This window comes from Oryx dammah, unplaced genomic scaffold, assembly GCF_014754425.2.
Source record: "Oryx dammah isolate SB20612 unplaced genomic scaffold, SCBI_Odam_1.1 HiC_scaffold_16, whole genome shotgun sequence".
Lineage (NCBI taxonomy): Eukaryota > Metazoa > Chordata > Mammalia > Artiodactyla > Bovidae > Oryx > Oryx dammah.
The window spans coordinates 10,474,916-10,501,641 of NW_024070200.1; the positions used below are offsets into that span (position 1 = coordinate 10,474,916).

Here is a 26,726-nt window from a genome sequence, read left to right on the forward strand (position 1 = left end):
GCTATGAGATCAGGATCCCATCTTTATGACCTCACCGAACTTTAATTACGTCCCTGAAGGCCCATTCACTGGGGGCTCAGGCTTCAATATGCAAACTTCTGGAGGACACAATTCAGTCCACAACAACTGGGGTGAGACAGTAGGATGAGCCAGTGGCTGGGATATGGGGATTTTAAGGACCGAGTAAGTCATGCTAGATTAATTTTTCCATTGACATCAAGAGCAACGAAGAGCACTATTCCCAATAGGTGAGTTTCACCCTGGGCAGAACCGAGTTCTGCCACCCCTGCATGAGTGTGACAGTGTGGAACAGAAATGTCTTTCAGTGGGGGTCCCCATCACTGTCAGCCCGCTTTACCTGCTCGGGTCACCTGCCAGCTCTGGCAGGTGGAGTTGTGACCCTGCTCTAGGGGAGAGTTGTGATAAGAGATAAGATGAAATAACAGTAGTATTTGTAGAACAGCAAAGGTAGGTGCTTTAGACACAGTAACTCATCCACAGTCTACTTATGGGTTAGGTGCCTCATCTCCATTTCACAGGCTAGGGAACTGAGAGGCACAGAGGGGGGACCCAAGTCCCACATTAGGTCATAGGTTCAACTGCATTTCCTTAAAATTGAAGACTTAACCACCAGCATTTCAGAAGGTGACCTGATTTGGAAATAGGGTCATTGCTGATGTAATTAGTTTGGGTGAAGTCATTTGGAACTAGGGTGGGCCTTTAATCCAGTATGGCTGACATCCTTGTAAAAAGGGGAAATCTGGAAAGATACCTCCACACAGGGGGAACACCACGTGAAGAGGAAGCAGAGATCTACAAGCCAAGGAAAGATGGCCAGGGAACCCCCAGGAGCCAGGGGAGAGGCCGGGACAGATGTGCCCTCATAGCCTCAGAAGGAATCAACTCCACCATTCTGCCATCACCTTGATCATGGCCTGCTGGCCTCCAGAAGGGTGAAATAATACACTTCTGTTGTTAAACCGCTCAGCTGTGGTCCTTTGTTAGAGCAAAATTAGTACACTAACTAACTCGTGTACTCAGTCGTGGGTTGAGTCCAGGTTCAAGCACAGGCATTCTGGCTCCAAGTCCAGTTTCTGCGCTCAGATGCTCGTGGCCTCTTAGTAACTCCCTGAAAGCACTTGTCACTGTGCCTTGCTTGCTGCAGATGTTCAGAGCTTGGAAACCATTAGGCTTAGATCTGCTCTGGCTCAGAGAAGGACACTTCGCCTTCCCAGGCAGCCAGGGATGGAACAGACACCCTCCTGCCCTTCATATGTCCACACATTCACAGGCTCCATCAGAGCCGGGGGTTCCCAGGCCTGGATCTTTTGGGGATCCCATGTCCATCTGCTCCCTACCTTTACGGATGCTATGGGATTATGTACCCACTTACAGGTGCGGAAACTGAAATCCGGAGAGGTACGAGCTTGCCCTCAGTGCAGGTAACAGAAACGCTGGGAATGCAGACTTTCTGTCTCAGCCCAAGTTTCAAATGCCTCTTCTCGCATTGAGGAAATCCCCCTGGCTTTCTGGCTAGTGGCCAGTCCACTCTTTGTTGAATGAGAGAATGAATAACCAAATGAACCCATGATGCTTCTCTCCACACCTGCTTATGAGGGCAGGGCAATTCATCCATCCACTGGTATCCAGGTCCCCCAGACTCCACCACGACACTCGTGACTCTCCCTTGCCTCCCTCCACTCTCCAATTGCAAAGTGCAGAAAGACTGTGCCTTTCTTGCCAGAGGAGAATGACAGAAGTCACCAGCATACCCGCCCCCTCCCAACACTGAACTCCGTACCCACAGTGTGCCTCCCAAGTAGCAAAACAAGGGTCACACAGCCCGGTAGATCTTTTTTTTTTTTTTAATGCTCCAAAAGGACATTTTGAAATCTGAGAAGCTGGACTAAATATTTACCCAATCAATTTCTGGAGTGTGTCGGGGGCGGGGTAGTGATACAGAACAAACAACATGGGACCTTGCTCAGGGTACAGCCTTTTCCATCATTCATTCAGTCACCAGCCATTGGTTGGGCCTGAGTCACGTGCCAGGCCAGACGATCAGCGCTGGGGTCAGGTACTGAGGTGAGTGAAGAGAATGCAATGTGAACAGGGTCCTCCCTCTGAGATGTTCCGTCTAAGAGGGGCCAGGGTTGACCCAGTGGGAGGCAGAGATTAATGTCAGGCAGCCATGTTTGATGGTAGCAAGACTGTCTGCCTTAGGGACAGCAGGAGGCACTTGTTGGAAATCCTAGTAGATTCTCAGAGATGGGGAGGGGAGCGTTCTGGGTGATAGGGATCTGAAGGGACAGAAGCCCAAAGGTGGGAAGCTATGGGCAGCCTGGGAAGACACTCAGACTTTCCATGAGTGCAGTCACTGGGTGAGTGAGGGCAAGAGAGGGGCGGGGGGCAGGAGAAGCAGGCAGGGCCCAGATTGGTGGGGGGCGGGGGAGAGGGGAGGCGGTGCTTGACTCCAGTTGGAGGAATTTGAACTTTTCCTGGAGGCAATAGGGAGCCATTGAGTGCTTTTGAGCAGAGGAGGGAATGAGATGAGCTTAATCAGAACAAGAAGGCATCACTCTCGAGAGGACTGCACCCCTCTCCTCCCCTTCCTCATTCCGGAGCTTCACGTCCTCACATCACCCCAGCAGTGTCATTGGAATGGTAACCCCAGGCCTGCGTCTTCTTCCAGGCTTGTCTGGGGAGAAGACACCCACCCCCTGCTGCTGTAGGGGCAGACAGGGGAGTGAGTCAGCCTCGGCTTAACTACCTCTTGCCTGGCTGTTGAAAAATAGAATCCAACATCCCAGCAGGTGCAGGGGGAAATGAACCAATCAAACCGAGGTTGGCAAGAACAGAGCAAGGTCCTCGGGGCCTTGGAGGACTTGGTGCTGAGCAGTGGCAGGCCCTTGACCTTGTAGCCCAGAGCTGGTGTGGTTAGCGCTGGGCTGGTGTTGCTGAGATATTTCCTCCTATAGGATCTTCTCTCTGTCAGTGATGCCCGAGGCCATCAGCTGTGAAACCCCCCAGAATCTTCCGCTCCTCACTCTGTTCCCCATGGCTTTTTCCATCAAAAAAGTTGTCTGTCTCCTGTTCCGGATATTGGCTTCCTAGCTTCCCGCCACAATCCTATTCCTGCCATCGTGGCATTATTTGGGCCAAGGACCAGGACCAGGTCACACAGTCCCTAGAATATTTTGATTCTTGAATAATCATCAGCTCCACCTATGGCTCTCAGTCTATTTTTCTTCGTCACCAGTGAAAACTCTGGTTTTGCGGCTATGAGACCTCCTGCTGCCTCAGACACTCGCCATCAAAACAAACAAATGAACCAACTCACTAGACCTTGCCCAGAGAAATGCATTTGCTGGAAATTACTGAGGTTTAGGACAAACACAGCCAGGTCCTGTCAGCCTGCCTCCTCCCGTGGGAGGGGGAGAGGTTTATTCCCACAGACTCTGAGTGGTCCCTCCTCAGAGGCTTCACCCCACAAACTCAAAGACGGTCTGAGCTGGGCCACTTGTTGTTGTTCAGCTGCTAAGTCATGTCCGACTCTTTGTGACCCCATGGACTGCAGCACACCAGGCTCCCCTCTCCTTCTCTATCTCCCAGAGGTTGCGCAAACTCATGTTGAGTTGGTGATGCTATCTAACCATCTCATCCTCTGTCCTCCCCTTCTCCTCCTGCCTTCAGTCTTTCCCAGCATCAGGATCTTTTCTAATGAGTCAGCTCTATGGATCAGGTGGACAAAGTATTGAACTTTCAGCTTCAGCATCAGTCCTTCCAATGAATATTCAGGGTTGATTTCCTTTAGGATTGACTGGTTTGATCTCCTTGCTGTCTAGGGAACTCTCAAGCGTCTTCTCCAGCACCACAGTTCAACAGCATCAATTCTTCAGCACTCAGACTTCTTTATAGTCCAACTTTTACATCCAACCATGACTGAAAAACCATAGCTTTAACTAGATGGGGGCTTCCCTGGTGGCTCAGAGGTTAAAGCATCTGCCTGGAATGCTGGAGACCCGGGTTCGATCCCTGGGTCGGGAAGATCCCCTGGAGAAGGAAATGGCAACCCACTCCAGTACTCTTGCCTGGAGAATCCCAAGGAGGGAGGAGCCTGGTAGGCTACAGTCCATGGGGTCACAAAGAGTCGGACACGACTGAGCGACTTCACACACTCACACACTAACTAGATGGACCTTTGTCAGCAAAGTGATGTCTCTGTTTTTTAATACTGGGCCAGCTAACATTACCGAGGTGGGGACACTGAAGTCCAGAGGGGGAAGGACCACAAAAGTCTCAGAGCGCCTCGATGGCACAGCAGGGATGGGAAGATAGCCCTCTAGAAGCCTACATCTCACGCTGCTCCTTGTGCAGCTCAGTCCGTGGCTGTGGCAATCTGCTCTGAGAGGGATACTGGCCACATGCCCGTGATCACAGGTGGGCGGGGCCTGAGCTGCCCCTGGCGACTGCTTGCCTCCCTGAGCCGCCATCGCCAGTCTTGGTAGCAGGTGCCTTGGTGGGCACGCTCCCTGCCAAGGCCTTCTGAACCCCAGCTCTGAAACGGCACCTGCCCTGTCCACTGGCTGCCCACACCACTACCGCTTACCACACACACACACCTCATGAACTCACTGGAACTTGGAACATCTCACCACTGTGTCTGGGACTAGGTGTGCCAGGGGACCACAGGCAAACCCCAGAGGGATGGAAAAGGGATGCATTGATTGAGTATCCACTATATGGGAAGCGTTGAGCCAGGCTCCCTGTAGCCATCATTTCGTTTAATCTGTATAACTACCCTGGACCGTGGGGGTGGTGGTGGATGTTTCTCCCACTTACCAGGGTAGAAACCTGCTCAAAGAGGTTAGATGGTCTGTGTCTGGGGTGACACAGCCCTGAGGAGCTGGGTGTCCAGTCCACACCCGTCAGATACCACCCGCATCCTTCACCAACAACTTCTGCCCCGGATCCTCAGCATCTTCTGCATCCTCCACTCCAAGCCCAGAGCTTCTCACGCCTAGCCCTCCAGGCAATGTCCTCCTGCTTGTAACAGACAAGCCAGCCCTAGGAGGGCTATGGTTTTGTGGGGTTGGCCACATTTCCCAGAAAGAAGATGCTCTGGGCATCGGTGGAAAAGATCACCACAAGGAAGAGCTGGTTAAACCAAACGGCTTGGCGGTTGTCCCGGGGCCAAAAGGTGACAAAACTGCCGGTGGCCACTGCAGCCTGGGTGCCAGCTTCATCCACCTCCGGGATGGCCCTGTGGAAACTCTGAAAGGGAAATGACTAGTGTTAGCTCTGAGAGAGCGTGTGTATGTTAGTCGCTTAGTCATGTCCAACACTTTGCGACCCCATGGACTATAGCCTGCCAGGTTCCCTCTGTCCATGGGATTTTCCAGGCAAGAACACTGGAGTGGGTAGCCATGCCCTTCTCCAGGGATCTTCCTGACCCAGGGCATTGCAGGCAGCTTCTTTACCATTTGGGCCACCAGGGAAGCCTGAGAGGGCATGAGTCAGGGCTTAGGAAAGCCTGCAGGGACCAGAGACCACTCAAGACCAGAGCCACTTGTTGGGATAACACAGCAGGGATTTCTACACCATGGGGAAGGTCACTGAGCTAATGACCCCTTATTTATACAACAGTGACTGCATACAGCAGTGTGCCTATGCTCTTTTAAATCTTCTTAACCATCCTGTGGAGTCAAGTTCTCATGTCTGTTTTACAGATGAGGAAGGTAAATCCAGAGGCTGGGTAACCTTTCAGTGTCATAAGAGGCGGAACTGAAACTTGAACTCTCAAACCCAAGACTCTACCCTCCAGCACAACTTTATCTTATGTAACTGAGGTTATGGGTCCCTTTTTGCACCTAAGAAATGTATGGAACAACCCAGCCTCGTCTGCATCCTTCCTCTGTTTGTCTCTGCTTTTGTCACTCTTGTTGCCACCATCTATGACTTGGCGGGAGCCGCTCTCTGAGGGCAGGGACCTGGTGGCCCTGGATTCCCAGCATCAAGCACCACACCCAGCACATGGTGGATTACTTCTTGGCTCCCTATCAGGTCAGCTCAGTCCAGTCGCTCAGTCGTGTCCGACTCTTTGCGACCCCATGAATCGCAGCACGCCAGGCCTCCCTGTCCATCACCAACTCCCGGAGTTCACTCAGACTCACATCCATCGAGTCCGTGATGCCATCCAGCCATCTCATCCTCAGTCGTCCCCTTCTCCTCCCGCCCCCAATCCCTCCCAGCATCAGAGTCTTTTCCAATGAGTCAACTCTTCGCATGAGGTGGCCAAAGTACTGGAGTTTCAGCGTTAGCATCATTCCTTCCAAAGAAATCCCAAGGTTGATCTCCTTCAGGAAGGACTGGTTGGGTCTCCTTGCAGTCCAAAGGACTCTCAAGAGTCTTCTCCAACACCACAGTTCAAAAGCATCAATTCTTCGGCGCTCAGTCTTCTTCACAGTCAAACTCTCACATCCATACATGACTACTGGAAAAACCATAGCCTTGACTAGATGGACCTTAGTCGGCAAAGTAATGTGTCTGCTTTTGAATATGCTATCTAGGTTGGTCATAACTTTCCTTCCAAGGAGTAAGCGTCTGCAGTCACCATCTGCAGTGATTTTGGAGCCCCCTAAAATAAAGTCTGATACTGTTTCCACTGTTTCCCCATCTATTTCCCATGGAGTGATGGGACCGGATGCCATGATCTTCATTTTCTGAATGTTGAGCTTTAAGCCAACTTTTTCACTCTCCTCTTTCACTTTCATCAAGAGGCTTTTTAGCTCCTCTTCACTTTCTGCCATAAGGGTGGTGTCATCTGCATATCTGAGGTTATTGATATTTCTCCTGGCAATCTTGATTCCAGCTGTGTTTCTTCCAGTCCAGCGTTTCTCATGATGTACTCTGCATAGAAGTTAAATAAGCAGGGTGACAATATACAGACTTGACGTACTCCTTTTTCTATTTGGAACCAGTCTGTTGTTCCATGTCCAGTTCTAACTGTTGCTTCCTGACCTGCATACAGATTTCTCAAGAGGCAGGTCAGTTGGTCTGGTATTCCCATCTCTTTCAGAATTTTCCACAGTTTATTGTGATCCACACACTCAAAGGCTTTGGCATAGTCAATAAAGCAGAAATAGATGTTTTCCTGGAACTCTCTTGCTTTTTCCATGATCCAGCGGATGTTGGCAATTTGATCTATTCTGCCTTTTCTAAAACCAGCTTGAACATCTGGAAGTTCATGGTTCACATATTGCTGAAGCCTGGCTTGGAGAATTTTGAGCATGACTTTACTAGCATGTGAGATGAGTGAAATTGTGCGGTAGTTTGAGCATTCTTTTGCATTGCCTTTCTTTGGAATTGGAATGAAAACTGACCTTTTCCAGTCCTGTGGCCACTGCTGAGTTTTCCAAATTTGCTGACATATTGAGTGCAGCGCTTTGACAGCATCATCTTTCAGGATTTGAAATAGCTCCACTGGAATTCCATCACCGCCACTAGCTTTGTTCGTAGTGATGCTTTCTAAGGCCCACTTGACTTCACATTCCAGGATGTCTGGCTCTAGATGAGTGATCACACCATCGTGATTATCTGAGTCGTGAAGATTCTTTTTGTATAGTTATTCTGTGTATTCTTGCCATCTCTTCTTAACATCTTCTGCTTCCATACCATTAGGTCCATACCATTTCTGTCCTTTATCAAGCCCATCTTTGCATGAAATGTTCCCTTGGTGTCTCTAATTTTCTTGAAGAGATCTCTAGTCTTTCCCATTCTGTTGTTTTCCTCTTTCTTTGCATTGATCACTGAAGAAGGCTTTCTTATCTCTTCTTGCTATTCTTTGGAATTCTGCATTCAGATGCTTATATCTTTCCTTTTCTCCTTGGCTTTTCGCTTCTCTTCTATGCCCAGGGATTATTGAGTAAAACTCGGGCTGTAAGACTTCACATGATGGCTGGGAGAGCACCCAGCACCCAGTGGGTAGTATAAGGGCTACATCTAGACCCAGGATTCCTAACTCCTAGTCTGGTTCTCTTTTCACTGATGAGGGCAAAATTTAGATAGAATATTGGCAATCCTTATTTAAGGAAACCCATGGCAACCCACTCCAGTATTCTTGCCTGGAGAATCCCATGGACAGAGGAGCTTGGTGGGCTAGAGTCCACGGGTCGCAAAGAGTTGGGCACAACTGAGCGACTTCACTTGACTTCATTGGAAAGTCTTGGAGAAAGTAAGACTTCTTCCATAATTTGGTGATCCTCCCTGCCAATTTAGGGCACTGGCTCTCGTTGGAAGGGTTCACAGTGAAGGCTCAGCCTGCACCATGCCCTGATGGATTACCTCTTCCGGAGCAAGTTGCTCCATCTTGTTAGCATCTTGGGAGTCAAAGCCTCTTCCACCTGTTCCATCTTTCCTTGGTTAGGAAGGATAAAGAGGGTTGTTGTGTTTCCTTGGTAATCCGTCCACAGCACCAGGCAGGGCAAGTACCTGTCGTGAAGGTACCAGTGGTGCTGGGTATCCTGCAGCATCATAGGCACCTTGACGGTGGTGTCCTCATCAACATAGAAGTTGTGGGGAGCGGTCAAAGAAGGGATGAATGGTTTCTCCCACAGAGCTGCAGGGGAAAAGGGAAGAGGGTACCAGCCATCTGTGGACCAACAAGCCCATCCTCCATCCAAGAAACACATCCTCCCAACCATCACTCCAGACCCTTACCTTACCATCCCATCAGTTCAACACCAGACCTTCCTGGGGCGTGGATCTGAAGGCTCAGAAAGATTCTAAAGAGACCCAGGAGGATACCAGCAAGATCTTTTCATGTCTTCACCAATTACTTGAAATTGTTGGACTCCATTTTGTCAACCTGGTGTTTGTGCAGTGGTAGCTCATTGTGGTTCAGACATGGCCTTTCTCAGTTTAAAGTAAGATTGAGTACTCTTTTGTGTTTATGGATCAACTCGTAGTGCTAGTGGTAAAGAACCCGCCTGCCAGTGCAGGTAGATGTAAGAGATGCGGGTTTGATCCCTGGATCAGGAAGATGCGCTGGAGGAGGGCATGGCAACCCACTCCAGTACTCTTGCCTGGAGAATCCCATGGACAGAGGAGCCTGGCAGGCTACAGTCCCTAGGGTTGCACAGAGTCAGACATGACTAAAGCGACTTAGCACAAGCACGTGGAAGTTTTTTTTCGTTTTGGTAGGGGGTTGTTTCTTTGATTTTAGCTTCGTGCCAGGTCGCGTTTGTGACCCGTATTTCTACAGGGCTGTTTCTTCGCGATTTGCAGTTCTCTGAACACTAGTTGTCTATCAGTTCTGTGTGTTCTCAGTGTGTTTTCTTCCTCCCTGACTTGTCTTTTCACTTTCATAATGGTGTGCTTTGGTGACTGAGAGTCTCCACTTTAACAGTGAGCGTATCAGTTTTTTCCTTTATGGTTAGATCTCTGTATCCTGCTTAGAGACATTTTCCCACCTCCAGGTCCTGAAGATATTTCCCTCCATCATCTACAAGCTTTGCTCTTACCTTTTGCATTTAGGACTCTACGTCACCTGGAATGAATGCTTATTATCAGTAGCAGGGAGGTGTACAAAATCATTTTTTTTTTCCCCATGAGGGTACTATCCCTACACCACTTTAAAAAAAAATCTATCCTTTTCCTCAACATTCTATCATGCAGATTTTGTCAAATATCAGATGTTTGTATATCCAAGGGGCCACTTCTGGGTTCTATTCCAGCCTTTCTATTCTGTCCCCTTGGTCTACATGTACCACACAGTCTAAATTAATGTAGATTTATGACTGGTCTTGCTCCCCAGCAGGCAGGTTCTCCCTTTTTAGCCCTTTGCTCTCTCACATACATTTTAGAATCAGCTTGTTAACTGGCACCAAAAATAATCTTTTAAAAAGCTGTTAGGAGGGACTTCCCTAGTGGTCCAGTGGTTAAGAATCCATCGGCCAATGCAGGGAACACAGATTCAGTCTGTAGTCCAGGAAGATCCCATGTGCTGTAGAGCAGCTCAGCCCATGTGTCACAACTACTGAGCCCTTGCACACTACCATCCACGCTCAGCAACAAAGAGAAGCCTGCACACTCCAACCAGAGAGCAGCCCTCACCTACGGCAACTAAAGGAAGCCTGTGCACAGCAGCGAAGACCGAGTGCAGCCAAAAACAAACAAAAATTTACCCCCAAAACTGTTGGGATTACATAAAAAAATTTAGATCAGTTGGTGGGGGGCTGACAGCTTTAGCACATCAAGTCTCCCTATTCCTAAATTCAGTATACTTTTTTTTTTCATTTGCCCACTTCAGTATCTCTCAATATAATTTTATCTACAAAGATGCTGCACATGTCTGGTTTGTTTTCTTCTAGGTACTTTTCATTTTTGAAGATAAGCCACAGTCATTCCACTCTTCCCACCATGTGACTTAGACTGGGGGCTTGGGCTGCATTTATATCTCCAAGGTTATGGGCAAATGTGTCAGAGGGCAGGCTATTTCCCTTCTATTCTGGAGAGCCTTTTGCTTTGTGCCACGAGCACTAACCCAGTTGGAAAGAAGGTTACAGGAAGAGAGCACCAAAAACTTCATTATTTCTGGCCAGAGATTTGGGTGTGGTGATAGTGTATATTATACATGTAAATTATATTATTTTTTTTCCAGTTTAATGGAGTTAATAGAATATTGTACAGCCACTAAAATGAGATCTAAATAAATTTTTCAAGAGCGTAAAACTACACACACACATGAGTGCATGTGAAAATTGATAACATCTGAATAAAGTTTTTTATTTTTATAAATAAAATAAAATTTTATAAATGAATTCCTGGTTTGCAACTGTATACAATTATGTAAGATGTTCCTTGGGTGGCTAAGTGGTAAAGAATCTGCCTGCAATGCAGGAGATGTGGGTTCAACACCTGGGGCGGGAAGATCCCCTGGAGACAGGAATGGCAACCCACTCTAGTATACTTGCCTGGGAAATTCCATGGACAGAGGAGCCTGGCTGGCTACAGTCCGTGGGATCACAAAGAGTCAGACACAGCTGAGCGACTAAACATCAGCAGCAAATATAAGACATTATCCAGGAAAACCTGAGTGAAAGGTACATGGGACCTCTCCACACAACTCTGCAACTTCCTGGGAATTTATAGTTATTGCAGAATTAAATTTTTTTTTTTTAATTTTCAATGGTGTGTAAAAATTCTACATGTAAAATGCAAGCAATGACCAGTGTGGCTGAATTGTTAGTCTGGGACTGTTTCCCAGAATGTGTTTCCTGTAGATTCAAGGTGGTCACAGCATGAGACTGGGAGTCAAATGTGAAACAGCCATTGCCCGTTGAAGGCAGACGAGATGATGGACAGACGAGAGGAGGTGTATGCTGTCCTCCAAGTTCAATGTCCAGCTCCTCCATGGTGCCCAACTATGTCCCCAGACCACGGCCTGGGCCTCTTCCCAAGCTCCCCCTATGTGGAACCAATCTGGTGGCTGGATGTGCCCAGCTGGCACACAGACTTCCAGAGAAGTTCCAACTTGTCCACCAGCTCCAGTGCCTTTTTCTGTCCCTCCACATTCTTCCTCCAGACCTTCACTTCCCCAGTCCCTCCCACAAATACAGCAGGTCTAATTCCTAGGACAATCCTCTTTCTCTTAACACTTATGGTGACTCTGCTCCCTGGATGGCACCCTAAGTGATACACACTGTACAAAACTGTCCCCACCTGTGATTTCAACTCTGTCAACATATGTGTATAAATAGAAGACTGGAAGGAATTAGGCTCAGTAATGCTGGTTCACTCAGGAAGGTAGGATTATGGACAACTTCTATTTTTTCTTTTATACGTCCATGTATTTTTATACTTTGTATTATGTTTTTATACTTTTATGTATTTTTAAAGGTCTTCAAAATTGTTGTCATTAGAGTAATTACAAATGCTATATTTATTAAGCATGTCTAATGCTCAGAGATCTGCAACCTTCTTCTGCAATGGGTCAGAAAGTAAATATTTTATGCTTTTCAGGTCATTCTGTCTCAGGCAACAGTTCATCTCTGTCTTGCAAAGGCAGTCAGAGATAATACATAAATGAGTGGGTGTGGCTGTCTGCCAATAAAACTTTATTTACACAAACAGGTGGTCTGTGGGATTTGGCAGGGACCTAAAGCTTGCCAATCCCTTCAGGCCCTCCTCTAAGGAACATATAAATATGTGACATCATTTGATCCTTAGAAACAAAACTTGAAGCAGGGACTCATATCCTCACTTCAAGCAAACAGCCTGCTGGATTTGCACTCGGTAAGGGGTAAAGTATTGATATGAATTCAGAAGATGTTTGTCACACATACATTGCTGTTATTAAAAAAATAAATAAGAAAACCTGTCTAAAAGTATGAAGGGATGGAAATCTTAATATTATACAAACTTAAATATCTGATGCTCTAATATTAAATTTCCTGAAGGCTGCTCAATGTATCAGACTCAGTCCATCCACTTTCTGTTTTGATGGGTTTCTCTTTGACATGTGAGCCTTCAATAACTTAGGGGGGAAGGGAAGACATGGGATTCACCAACACACTGACCTTTGAAGTACATGTAATTCACCAGCATCATCATACTATTGGCATTGAGCTTGCTGACCAAATTCACAATCTTCCCCCGAGTTTCCTCCCTAAGGTGGTGGTTGATTAGCTGGGTCATGATCACAGAGTCTTTGAAGTTGGTGCAGAAGAGTCTAGACTCACAGAAGGTTGCAGACTCCTTGAGGAATCTCAGAAGAAGCAGTTGCTCAGGGCTCAGGAACAAGGCATTGCCCACACATATCTACAGCCTGTTGCCTGGGAGGTGGAGAGTGTGCAGAAGGTTCTGGAAGCCTTGGTGGCTGACGAACTCTGATACCTGTGTGAGGTTGAAGCCCAGACCCTCCAGGATCTGAGTCCTGCTATACAAGCTCACCTCCAGGGACAGCTTAGCTAGTCTGCAGAGATGCTCAGAGGGGCGAAGATACTCAGATGCTCAGAAGATACTGCCCCCGGGGGCTTGGGAAGCCAAGAGGTGGTGGAAGCAGAGGGCAAAGGTGGTGTTGCCTGGGGTGATCTTGAGGCTGGAGAAGCCCTCACCTGTGCCAGGAGCCTGACGGGGGCGGTGGGCATGACCCTGGCCGTGGTGCTTAGGATGCAGCTGACCTTGAGAAAGGACCAGGCGTCCAGCCAGAAGGAGGAGCAGGAAGCCGGCCAGATGCGTCTTCTGTGCTCTCAGGTTTGTAGGAGAAAAGAACGTGCCCAGGAAGCTCCCCAGTGGAACATCCCACCCCTCAGAGAAGGCTGGCAGAGGGCAGAGCCCCAGGATGAAAGTGGTCCCTCAGCTCCTGCAGATGAGCTTGAGGGGGACAAGCAAACACCCAGCACCTCCATGCGTGACATGCCCTGGCATCCTATAGCCAGACTTCAGATTTACAAAGCACAGGGCTCCTTGTCCACCAGCTCATTTCCTTTCCCATCTCTGTGAGCTCTGCATGGTGCTAGACTCCATTCTCATTGCAGAGACAGGGTAACAGAGGCTCCCAAAGAGTCTTGTCTACAGCCACACCACTCTGAATGCACCTGATCTAGGTCCAAAGTGTCTCAACCAAGCCATCAAACTAGTTAATATCTTAGCTAGAACATAGGGCTCTGGACTCAACCTGGGTTGTCTTGTACCATATGAGTTTATTTCCTTAACCCAGTGACCCATCGCATCAAAGCCGCTAATCGAGGGCTACGCTAGCACTGACTCCACAAACATCTGTGGTATTCTTTACAGTTTGCAAAATTGCTTTTATGCTATTTTCTTTGACCCTCTTATCCACATAGAGGTAAATAGCACTGGTATTCTTAACATCACTGTACAGATGAAATCACTGATCCTAAGAACGTGATTTGTCAAGTCTCACGAATAAAATTGGTCCCTTTTCCTAATGAACTTAACCTGCCTCAAACAGGATGCTAGATTTTCTCCACCAGATCTCTGCTCCATCACACGTCCCTACCATTAACTAGTTATCAGCCGCCAAACCCGGTTGTCACCCCTTACTACCTGTCTGGCCTTCCTTACACTCCCACCCCATTCAGTCTCTCAGTCCCTCTACCGCTATGACCCTTATTCAATTCTCTGTCATCTTTTTCTGAGACCAGAGGTCAGAAAACTTTTTTCTTTAAATAGCCAGATAGTAAATATCTTTGGCTGTGGGGACCACACAGTCACTGGCTCATCTGTTCAGTTTGCTGTGCTTATTGGGGAGTGCTCGTGACAAGGAACACCCCTCCCTCCCTCTCACACACTCTCCCAGCTTCGCGGTGAGATTACACAGAATTCCCCTCTGGCAGGAGCTTTTCAAAAGCACCTGCAGCCAGAAGACCTGGGTCTCCAGCTGTGTGTGGCTGGAGAAGTCTGTTCTGGGTCTGAGCGCAAGTCCCCCCACCCAGGGCCACAAGGAGGAGGGTGCAATCATATATAAGGGGCTTTCTAGCCTTTGTCACCTCTAATGAGGGTGATCAGTGGTCCTAGTTCACCCAGGACTATCCTAGTTTCACCCCAGACACTGAAAGTTTTGTTCCAGAACGTTCAGTCCTGGGCAATCCAGAACAATTCGTCATCTTCTCTTTATCGTCTCCATTGCTGCCCTTATAGGCTTACTCACAGCACGGTCAGTCCTGGAGTGGCCCCCAGGCAGCTGTCTCAGCTCTAGAGGTGACCCTGGGATGTGGCTTGGGTTTATCAAGCCCAGGAAGATCAGAGAAGCCTCTTTGCTCCCACCTACCACCTCCCCTATCAGGTAATTATTAATGAACAGACCCATGGGTACAGCATGGAATCTCAAAACAGAGAAACCTCATCGCGAGTTGGCTCACCTCCCCCCAGGAGAACCCACCGTCCTTGCTGGGGCCCCAAGAGAGTTCACCCCTCCCAGTTTGTGTTACATGTTGAGGTTTGCCTGATACAAGCTTTTCCTTGCAGGTCAGGGGAAGCCCTTAGTGGGCCTAGTCTTCATTCTGCCTCTCAGTTGCCTTGTGAGCTTAAGTCTAACCATCCCCTTCTCCAGGTGTCTGTTGCCCTGCACTACCACTTCAGTCTGATCCCCACCCCCTGCAAATGAAGAGCTGGGCCAGACCAGAGGCAACAAACTCCAGGGCCTTCTAGAACCCGGGAAGGCAGCTTCCAGGGTGACAAAGTGGGGAATAGTGGACACGAGGAACTGGAGTCATCCCTCTGCAGCCAGGTGAGACCCATCTGGAGGCTAGACCCTGCCTGCAGGCTCCAAAATGCAATCCTGGACTAGGAGATTTCCAGAGGAGCCTGCTAGCTTCCCTGGAGGCTCAGACAGTAAAGCGTCTGCCTGTAACACAGGAGACCTGGGTTTGATCCCTGGGTCAGGAAGATCCCTTGGAAGAAGAAATGGCAGCCCACTCTAGTACCCTTGCCTGGAAAATCCCATGGATGGAGGAGCCTGGGAGGCTACAGTCCATGGGGTCACAAAGAGTCGGACACGACTGAGCGACTTCACTCACTTCACTGCCAGTGTTATAGCTGCATGTTTTTGCAATGTAACCCACTGAGATATCACACCGTAGATGGCAAGGACATTGTATCCCAGGAGCAAGGGTGAGAACAGACACCTCCTTGGCCCAGGAATCCAGTCTCACACTTCCTCTCTAATCATGGAAATGAAGCTGCTGTCTCTCCAGTAAACAGGGAGCAGTAAAAAGAGGGAGCCCTAGCACCCTTGAATCATTCTGGGACAGCTCTAGGTAGGGGTGATGCCTGGCTGTTCCTCAGACCATTTGGGAAGTGATGTGGCCCTCAGAGTCCTGAACGAGATGCCTTAGACCATGCAGGCTTCCTCTAATTGGTTTTCCTGAATGGGTCTCCAGGTACATGGTGGAACTGAGTGGACTATACACCAGTATAGCGCAGTGAGACAGGGTCAGGAGCCCTGGGCTGGGAAGGACAGGTCCCAGCATGGGCCTGGACCCAGCTGGCCCAGGGCCCAAATCCCAGCTCTGCTGTTGGGCTCAGAAGGTTCAGGGACGTGCCCAAATTACCACTACAATAAGGCATCAACACCAGGATGAGAGAGGAACTTGATGTGCCAGATAAGACAGAGAATTCTTATGTCACTTCATTCTCTCTCTCTCTCTCTCTCTCTCTCTCACACACACACACACACAATACTATCCCATAAAAAAACTTGCCCAGAGAAGTTGCTAGCTCAGATTCCAAGGTAGGATTTGCACTCTGAACTGTTCTTTCTCTACGTGGACAGACTGTCACTCTGCTAGAACCTCAGCTCCAGTTTTGTTCACTGCTCTAAGCCAAGTGCCAGGACAGGGTATGGCATACAGTAGGGGTGCCGGCAATATTCACTGGGGGAATGAATGAAGGAAAGATGCTTATTGATATTTGGTCTCCTGCATGTGAAAATAAATGATTTGTTCTTCACTAGTCCACAGTTTGGGTTTCTACTACTTGGTCTGCCTTCTGCAATGAGTTAGAGGCTGATGCAACAGCTTCCAGGGGTCAGCACACGCTTGGCTACAGCTGGAGGGACAGGTAGCCTGACCTCACTGCACACAGTGACTGCCCTTTGGGTCCTGGCACCTGCCCCTGTAATGCTCTGGACAGAGGTTGCGTTTGGGTGTTAGACACGCTCTGCTACCACTGTGTTGTGTGACCTTGGGCAGGTCACTCCACCTCTCTGAACCTCACTTTCCTCAGCTGACAAATTAGGAGTGCTTCCTGTTGGGAAGGCTCATAGGAGGGAAACGGATGGCATCCTAGCATGTACCCAGCTCCATGTCGGTTTTCCTCTTCCTTTCTGCAGCGGTGGGGTGGAGTGGAGGCTCAGAGAGGTTACCTGTCTTGCTCGAGGTCACACAGCTAGTAAGTGGGAGAGCTAGATCTGAACCCGGGCATCTCTGCCTCCAAAACCCAAGATGGCAATTTCCACTTCTAACTATTGACATCAGAAAGGAAGTGGTTGCCTTTTTCCAAAGACTAACATTGTTCAAATGTGTCGCTGAGGTTCTCCACAAGAGGGACACTTGTTAAAAGCAGAGAATCAGATTTTCCCCAAGTTTCTTGAAACAGAATCATGAGGGTGGTGTAGAGTGGATCCAGACATCTGCCTTTTTAATCAACTCCCAGATGTGTGTGGAAAAGGAAATGGCAACCCACTCCAGTATTCTTGCCTGGAAAATCCCATGGACGGAGGAGCCTGGTGGGCTACGGTCCATGGGGTCAGTGTGACTTCCCTGCAGTTTAATATTTCACCACCAGAGGGCTCACTACTATTTCTTAATGGCACAGGCATCTCCTCTGATGTCAGGTATTCCCAAAGCCCTCACCCTGGGAGTCTGGGTGAAAAAAAGGTGGCTTTTGTGGTTGGGAAAACACACTCTCTGCTATTCTAAAAGAATGTTAAATCTAGCTCATCTAGCCAAACATTTCCTCTTATAGAGGGGGCTAGAACTTGCTCAAGGCAAGTAAATTGCAGAACTGTGCTCAGAAAAATATACACACAGCACTGTCCATACCACCACACACCCTCTCTTGAGGTCAGACTTGACTACAGGTTGGAAAGGAAATAGAAGCTCTCAGCGGTTCCGGGGGCAGATTTCAGCCTGTCTCTGAATTCATTCATCCAGCTGCTTGCTGAGCTCCTGCTATCAGGAGCAACACTGTTACATTCTCATTGGCTGGATCCATGCACTGTAGCATATAGTTGTGAAGGGTAAGTTCAGGAGTTAGGACTGATTGTACAGGGACTTACTTACTGGCCGCAGGTGGAGACGAGGGTTAGGAAGGGATTCCCAGGGAAGGGACATCAGAGCTGATATGAATGAGGAGTTACCAAGTTAAAGGAGAGAGGTTGGGGCAGGAGACAGTGTTCCAGACAGGTGAACAGTATGAAAAAATGTTCTGTGGAAGAATGAATCGTGGGATAATGATGGGTGCAAAGACCCCACTGTGCCCAAGGATCAGCGCGTGAATGATGGGGATGAGGGAGGGTGGGAGAGCTGGCATGGGGGACACACAGGTGCCCAAGGGACCACCTTCGGGGAGCAGGAGACACAGTTTGACCACAAGCAGCGACAGTGTGAGGCAGTCCTAGGCAAGTCCATGAGCCACAGAGTAAGGGATTGGAAAGGAGAGACAGAGCAGGCTTCACGGAGGAGGAGGCATTTAGGTTGATCCTGCTTTGATTTGATTCAAAGACATTAGGCTCTTCTTTCTGACTGGGCAGAGCAGGTATCATCTTAGCCATGAGGCTTTTCTATCTGATCCTGAGCAGGTAATTTCAGAAAGTCAAAGTCATTCTGGACAAGAGGGAAGGAGATCTGGATTTCTGCTCTTGAAGGGCCAACTGAGTCCTTCAGCCTCTGTCTCCCTCCCTCCTGTCTGTGAGCCCTGCTGGCTCTGCACAGTTCTAACCAAAGGCAGGTGGGACACACAGTCTTGACTTTGGCCCCTTTGCACTCCTTAGCTCACAACCACCTGGGTCTCAGCATTTAGGGCTGTCAAGGATTGTGAGGTAAAGGAGGACAGGCTTTTATAAGTGATCGTGCAGACGTGGCTGCAAAGTCTGTGCTGCTCTTTCACTCAAGAGGTAGAGACTATTTTCCTTCCCTCCACCAGAATCAGGGCTTCCCCCTGTGACTTGTCTTAATAATTTGGAGGAGAAGTGATGCTTGGTGAACTTCTGAGGCTGAGCCTTGCGATCAGCAGCTTCTGCTTTCACATGCTGGTAGATTCTTTCTTGGAAGCCAGCTGCTGGGTAAGGAGGCTGACATGGGGCAGCCATGCTGGGAGGAAGCGCAATGGAACCAAATAGGAAGGGAGGGAGAGAAGAGAAGGGAGGTCACAGGGAGGCGCAGGGGGCACCGGAAACGCCAGTGAAGCCTCAGGGCCTCTCAGCCCCACACAGCCACACTGTGCACGCAGCGCAGAGAACGACTGCTGCCAGCACCACATAGAACAAAAAAACTGCCCGGCAAGACTCTGCCTGAATTTCCCACCCACCAGCCTTCAAGTAAGTGAGAGAGTGATTGCTGCTTTCAACGACTGAGATTCTGAGTGGTTCGTTATGTAACTGTGAATCTTCCAAAGAGTCCAGACTTAGGGTTTTTTAGAGCAGATCTTTTTTTCTTTTTTTCTAAGAAGGACTCTAAAGCACAGGTCACCTGACAGACGTTAAGTAGCAAGACACCACACAGGACAGGCGCTGTTCTCAAGAGTAAGGAAGGCGGAGGCTGGAGAGGAGGCACAAGTCCATTTACCAGGTCATCAGTCATTTACTGAGCACCTACTGTGTGCCCAGTGCTGTGCAAGGCTCTGGGAGTTGGGCTTCGGGGAGGACAAAGTCCCGTTCTCATGGAACGCATGCTGTAGTCCAGATGATGGATGGGGCATAAATAAACACATAATTAATAGACTATAAGATCACGATCACTGTTGACAGGGAACGTGTCACGGGGAGATACAGACTGATTGGGGGGGGGGAGGTGGCTGGTCAGGGCAGTCCACCCTGAGGAGGTAACGTTTGAGCCAAGACGTGGATGAGGAGAAGGGACAAGCATGCAAACAATTGTGGCTGGGAGTCCAGGCCGAGGGGAGCGGGGGAAGCCCAAGTCACTCAGGACGCCACTGATGAGGCAGGCGATAGGGCATCTGAGGCACCCCAGGGGGTCTGCACCCACTGCTCCTGCTGCCACAGACACCTTCTGGAAAAGAAAGTGGTGTCCCTCTTCCTCACTCACCACAGAAACCCCGCAGACGGAGCCAGGGCAGGGGGAGGAGAACCAGCCGGTGAGGGCACCAGCCTCCCGCAGGTGCATGGGCAGAACCAAACGCAGGAGAGGCAGCTAGCTGACCATGAACTCTGCGTCAGTTCTGATGACTGCCATTCAGCGAAGGCATGGATGGATTGGGTGTACACGATGCTTGGATCACAGTGAGTTAAAAAAAAAAAAAGCAAGAACCCGAAAGAGGCTGCAGAGTCACTCAGATGGAAGTCTTCATGGGTTCTAATTAGTCAGTTGCCTTCGAGACCTGGGCAGTGGGACCCGCTCGTGCTGCTGAGGACATGCTGATAAGGAACTGGAGCAGGGAGGTGTGGAAGTAACAGGCTCCCCAGCTAGAGGCCAAGGGGAGGGCTGTGTAGCTGGGAATGGGTACTGGAGACCTGGGTGCCAGTTCTTTGATGGTCAGTGGTCTCTGGGTGGCCTTCAGCAGGTTCCTTTCCTTCCCTGGCCTCAGTTTCCCCCTCTGTAAATGAAGGTGGCCAGACCAGTAAGGGCTGCACATTGGACCTTCTCAAGGACCAGGCTGTTAACACGACAACGAAGCAAGTTTCAGAAGCACCGTGAGACATTCTCAGTGCCCAGGGCTGAGTCTACCACGTAGTAGATTTTTGTTGTTCAGCCACTCAGTCATGTCCGACTATTTGCGACCTCATGGACTGCAGCACAGCAGGCTTCCCTGTCCTTCACCATCTCCCGGAGTTTGCTCAGACTCATGTCTGTTGAATCAGTGATACCATCTAACCATCTCATCCTCTGTCATACCCTTCTCCTCCTGCCCTTAATCTTTCCCAGCATCAGGATCTTTTCCAATGAGTTGGCTGTTTGCATCAGTGGCCCAAGTATTGGAGCTTCAGCTTTGGCATTAGTCCTTCCAATGAATATTCAGGGTTGATTTCCTTTAGGATTGACTGGTTTGATCTCCTAGCAGTCCAAGGGATGCTCAAGAGTCTTCTCAAAAACCACAGTTTGAAAGCATCAATTCTTCAGTATTCAGGCTCCTTTTTGGTCTAACTCTCCATAAACATTTGTTGAAGGTCTAGATGAACCTGGTGTCTGATCTTCTGACAACCCCAGTGGACCTTCTGATTGTCCCAATGGAGTTGTAAATCTGGATTTCTTTCTCTCCCTCTCTTTTTTTTAATGTGACCTATCTCAATTTTGGCTCACATGGTAAGGAATCTGCCTGCAATGCAGAAGACCCAGGTTTGATCCCTGGGTTGGGAAGATCCCCTGGAGAAGGAAATGGCAACCCAGTCCAGGATTCTTGTCTGAAGAATTCCATGGACAGAGGAGCCTGGTGGGCTACAGTCCATGGGATCGCGAAGAGTCAAACACGACTGAGCAACTAACAACGAAGCAAGGAGTAATCCCAATTTTAAAATGTGGGTCTCTAATTTAAATAAGTTTTATAAATCTGTCCACACCAAACAGTACAGCTTGTACTGGTTCAGCCCGTTAGCTGCCAGTTTGCAATGACCTTGGGGCCAATAGATCTTCAAGGACTTTTCCAACCCTACATTCCTGGGAGGAAAAAAAAAAAAGGTTTATGTTTCATTCAGCTTGTTAAAGGATTTGAGACTGGCTTAAGGGACCTTCCCTAGATTCAAATTTAAAAGTTAAAAATCAAAAAATTAGACTCACCATCAGGAGAAATGTAAATGAAGTCAGAATGCTGATCAAAGCCGTGACAAAAAAACAACAAACCTGGAGGGCTTGCCCTACCTGATTTCAAGATATTATCAAAGACACAGTAAATTAACAGAAATAGAATGCCACAGCTGGAAAGTCACAGGAAGTGAACATTGATGAGTTAGAAGTTTTCACAAGGCTATTTGCTGCTAAGTTTCCTAGAGACCAAAGTCACAGGGTCGAGTTTTCATTGCTCACACGCGCAAGGATGCTGGTCCCTCCCTAAAGCAAACCCCAGCTTCTCCCTGGGGAACGGCTCCAGCTCTCGAAGCCTACACACCCTCCGTCCTTCCTCCCAGGATGCAGAGGAGAAGGGCTGTCTGGATGGCCAGAGTAGGGGGTTTAGGAGCCGCCTCCCTCCGGTCCGCTGGGAGAGAAGGAAGGCTCTGTGCTCAGGCCTCCCATGTCCAGGCTGGGGAGGACGATAAACGGGAGCCCTGGGGTGCTCCGGGTCCAGCCCGCTGTGTCCAGATAAGGGTCAGGCCGAGATGCACCAGTGCTGTGCTGGCGTCCTCATCTTACTCACGCTGTTGTCCCACATCCTGGAATGCTATCTCCTGCTCATCCACAGCCCCCTCTCTTCCCTGATCCCACCACTCAGCCCCCAGTGCCAAGCTGGAGACGCCTCTTCTAGATGCTCCCTTCATATCACCGTGGATGTTTAGGTCAACAATGGCCAAGTGCCAGAAATTCATATAGTCGATGCTTCGATCTAACACATGGGGTTTCCTGCCCTGCCCTCTCCAGCCAGCATTAGACCATGTCATCCTCCACATTTAAGCATTCTGCCAAACATCCATAATATCCCCTCTTCAGGGTCTGCCAGGAATCCCAGGTGGCACAGTGGTAAAGGGTCTGCTGGCTAGTGCAGGAGACACAAGAGATTCAAGATCCATCCTGAGATCAGGAAGATCCCTTGGAATAGGAAATGGCAACCCATTCCAGTGTTCTTGCCTGGAAAATTCCTTGGACAGAAGAACCTGGTGGGCTACAGTTCATGGGGTGGCAAAGAGTTGGACATGACTGACGCTTGACCATACATACATGCAGGGTCTACCGACATTTATTTAGGCAATCCCCTGCCCCTGGATGTCACAGCCCTGCCCTGGATGCCGCTGTTGCTAATGAGCTGGGGCTCTGGGCCATGGAGGGGACGTTCCAGGCTGCGGTGGGGATGCCTCCGTCCACTCTCCCGGGTGACCCAGGGTCCAGGCAACCGTGCTGTGCCAAGCTTGTGATCAGACAGACCTGCCGTCTGGCCTGGCCTTGGCACTTGCTGTTTATAACCTCCAGGGGCAGGGATTTCCCCTGCTGGGCCTCAGTTTCTGCATCTGGAAAAAAAGGATGTCCTTCCAGCTACAGAGGGTTTTCTGAGGATCAGCTGGAAGAGGAAGCAGAAAAGAGCCTTGTGAATCTCCCAGCTCGGCCCAAACGCTGACACCCGGTCACCCGTGCCCTTCAGTGGTCCGGCTCTGCTCCCGGTGTGCCTCCTTCCTTTCCAGAAACCAGCATCTGCCCTTCACCCGGCTCTCCCTGCACTTGACGGCATCATCCTGACCTTGATGGCAGGTGCGTGGTCACGTTCTCCTGCATAGGTGCTGAGGCACCTATGACCTCAGCCCCACTGAGAGTGACCCTACTATGTGTCATCAACTTCCCTGCCCTGGCTTTGGGTGAGGAATCTCACCTGCAGCTTACCCCCTCCCACAGGGGTTACAGGCCTGGGTGGAGGCACAGGCCTTGGGGGTGGCCACAGGCCTTGTGGGGGGGGCCACTGGGAAGCCCAGATCCTGGCCAATGATTGATTGACTGGTGAGAGCCCCTTGCTCAAGGAGGCACAGAGTGCATTAAGGTGGGAAGGCAGAGGCCCGAGCAGCCAAGGCAGAGAGCAGCTGAGTCACCCTCAGGGCAGTGACGTTCACCTACCCCCTCGTGAGGGCCTGGAGGCTGAGCTGATGGCACCCAGGGAAGTTCCAGTCCTGAGTGTGAGCTGATGGTGCCACTGCCCAGCTCCTCCCTCCCCCTGACTTCCTTCAAATGAGCCCAACTACTGTGAAAGCTTAGTGCTGCTGGCATTGTGCCCATTTTACAGATGAGGAAACTGAGGTCTCCAGAGGTCAAGTCCTTTCCTCAACTCACTGGTGAGAAAGTGACTGAGCCAATGTTCAAGGACAGTCTTTCTTTCCTCAGAAATGCCAACCTGGGTGACCAACTCACTTGTCCACTCAGCCCAGGGCTGGGTCTGTGGGAACCATCAGGTAAATGTGTGCTGTGGGTGGATGGCTTGCTTCATAAGGAGGGAAAACAACCCTGCTGGCTGGGTTTAAAGCAAGTCTGCCCTTGTTCCAACCCCCTCTAACCCTGCTACCATACCTTATTCCAAATACAGTTCCCATAAAGTCTGTGCACTTCCCCACACTCCGCAGGTGTGCATTGGAATGTATCTATGAGCACTCAGGCCCAGTCTGCCCCAGGAGGCAAGGAACACTCTAGAAAGCTCAGTGATTTGTTTAGAATGGAATTTCTCAACACAACACTATTAACATTTAGGGCTGGATTATTCTTTCTTGGGGGGGGGTGGGGTGGGGTGGATGCTATCCTGTGCAATGAAGGATGTTTAGCAGCACCCCTGGTCTCTACCCACTAGATGCCAGTATCATGCCCCCTACCCCCCAGTTGTGACAACCCCAGACCTCCCCAGACACGGTCAAACGTCCCCCAGGAGGCAACATCGCTCCCACTGAGAAACACAGTGGGAGAGAAGCCGGCAGCTCCTCACCAAGGACCCCGTCAGCCTTGGTTTCTGCTCTAACTTGTGAATCTTACACAAAGCACAGACACGAGTCTTACATTCTCCGTTTTCTTTTCCAGCGCTTTCCCCAGGCGGCTGAGCCCCAGAGCGTCCACCTCTCAGGGGTGTTTGCATCTGGCCGTCCGCAGGGCAGCTCACCAGGCTCAGCAAAGACAAGGCTTCGAGTCGCCAGCAGATGGCGCAAAAATCCTTCCCAGGCCTCTGTGGTTGTTGCTTTCTTCTCTGCGACCTGAGTTACTCTGAGAATCTGATGCTGAAAGGGGCTTTAGTGCCCCGGTTCTGAACTGTGGAGCCGGCGTTGGATTTTGCCCCCAGGGAACCTGTGAGACATTGGATTGTCACAGTTGAGAGGCTGCTACTGCCACCTAGTGGGCAGAGACCAGAGACACGGCTGAACACTTGAGGGTGCACGGGACAGCCTCCCCGACCAGGAATGATCCAGCCCAGAATGTCAACAGTGCCGAGGTTGAGAAGCCCCAGTTTATAGATGAGTAAACTGAGGACACCGAGGGAGAGTTTAATTGTGTGGGTGGCTTCCCAGCACGGTTATGGGATGTGGTGAAAACTGTGATGAGGGTTTATAAGCACTTATGCTTGAGGGCAGAGGGTCTGATTTCTTTGTCTCTCTCCCTGCATCCACAGAAGTTCTCAGGAAAAATTGGCTGAACTGGATTGAATCAGCCCCTCCACATCTGAAGATGGGCAATAGCTATAGCTGCATTTTGACACTGCCTCCTGATCAGATACTAACGCTGCCCAGAGCACTGGGTTGAGAAGTGCCATACTCAGCAGATAAGAGTCCTCGAATCAACTAGTCATGTCTGCTAAGAGTGCAGAACCAGATAATCAGAAATTCAGCCTTTTTTGCTGATCCCAGAATAAATGATCAGAAGCCTGGGAGCAAAAGATTCCGTTAGAGAAGACTTTTCTTATAAATCATAAGCCCTCTGAATTGATTTGCTGTAAAACGGGTAAACAAATATCAAGATGCATTTAGGACATCCTAGAAAACATGGACAGTGCTTCTGAAGAGCAGCAGGTGTAGACGAGTTTCGTGATTTCATCTTCTGGTTGCCAGATGGAGAGCACTTGGCTCGCCTAAATTGCCCGGCATCTCTTTGAGGAGACGCTGGGCACGTCTGCCGACTTTTGCCCAGGTGGCTTCATGCAGGCACACTGTCTTCATGGATACTGCTTCCGTGCTCACCCTTCCTCTGTGGAGTATTTGAAGCCGGACACACTAACATACCCTGACTTCCATCTTCGCCACGGCTCAGCCTGGCTGAGCCCATCTCTCACCCGAGCTGCAAGTTCTTTCATCTGTGAACAGGAGTAATAATGCTCCCTTGTATCACCAGAGGATGTATTTCCCCAGGTAAAGGATGGGGATGTGTTTCCTAAATTTGGAAGAGCCAACATCTGCCATGACTCACTGAAGAACTGGGCAGCAAATTAGGCGGCATCATCGTGTTCTCCCTATGAAAGGCGTAATTGTGAGGGCTTTTTGATTTTTTGTCTTAGTTCCCTCATCCCTCAAAGTCCTGAGACTGATAAACCTTTGGAACTTTTCACCCCAGCACCCCTATGGCCCTCATTTTATCGTCTCTGTTAGGTTTTTACCAGACAAGGATGATCTTGGCTGGGCTCACTTTTCCAGGTGACAATATTGCTACATGGGGTTTCGGGGTTTCCTGTCTCCTACTCGTTAGTCTGCCCTGCACCCATGCCTCCCCACTCCCCTTGTATCTCAGAGCCTGACTTACTGAGCCCAAAGAGGTTCTCGCATCAGGTCCCCATGGGCCCACCTGGGGGTCCTTTAATTGTGTTTTGATCTTCGGAAAGGACCGTCAGCCCTCACTGCGTTTTCCAAGGAGTTGCCACCGAGGCCAGGTTGGAGATCAGCTGACCGATTCCAACTGTTTGGAGGAAATCGAGACTTAATAAGGCCCATGAGCATCCAGGGGCGAGGCAGGGTCAGAACCCGGTTGGGTGGGTGGCAGTGTTCATTCCGTCTGCCCTCTCCATCAAGGAGTCACGGGGCCACGTTGCTGTCGTTTGCTGGGATGGGGCTGAGGTAACAAAAGCATGGCAAAGCAGGAGGAGGAGATGGAAGAGAGTGATGGAAGGTCATCAGCGGGTCAAAAAGAGAGAACAACTTCCTAGAGGGTGAGGCAGAGCTAAGGAAACTGTCAGAGAGAGGGGGGCGCAGTTTCCCTCTGGAGATAAGACATCTGAACAGAGGCTTCTGAAGCCAGACAGTATCTCCAGATCCCAAGAGGCTTCTGGAAGCACAGTGGTCCCCAGGGGCTGAAGCTCACCTCCATTTCTAAATTGCTGGGGGCACTTCAAGTCCCTTGGCTCTCTTAGCCTCAAATTCCTCACTTACTGGT

At 49.6% G+C, this 26,726-nt stretch overlaps 1 protein-coding gene across 1 annotated transcript; it reads right to left on the reverse strand.

The window, feature by feature from the left end:
• Positions 1 to 5,076: 5,076 nt before the first annotated feature.
• Positions 5,077 to 16,829, reverse strand: LOC120875693 (kallistatin-like). The gene is given in 4 exon segments (XM_040257613.1): positions 5,077 to 5,272; positions 8,344 to 8,617; positions 12,579 to 13,319; positions 16,820 to 16,829. Coding segments are annotated over 4 exon segments (1,221 nt in total).
• Between the last annotated feature and the right edge of the window lie 9,897 nt (positions 16,830 to 26,726).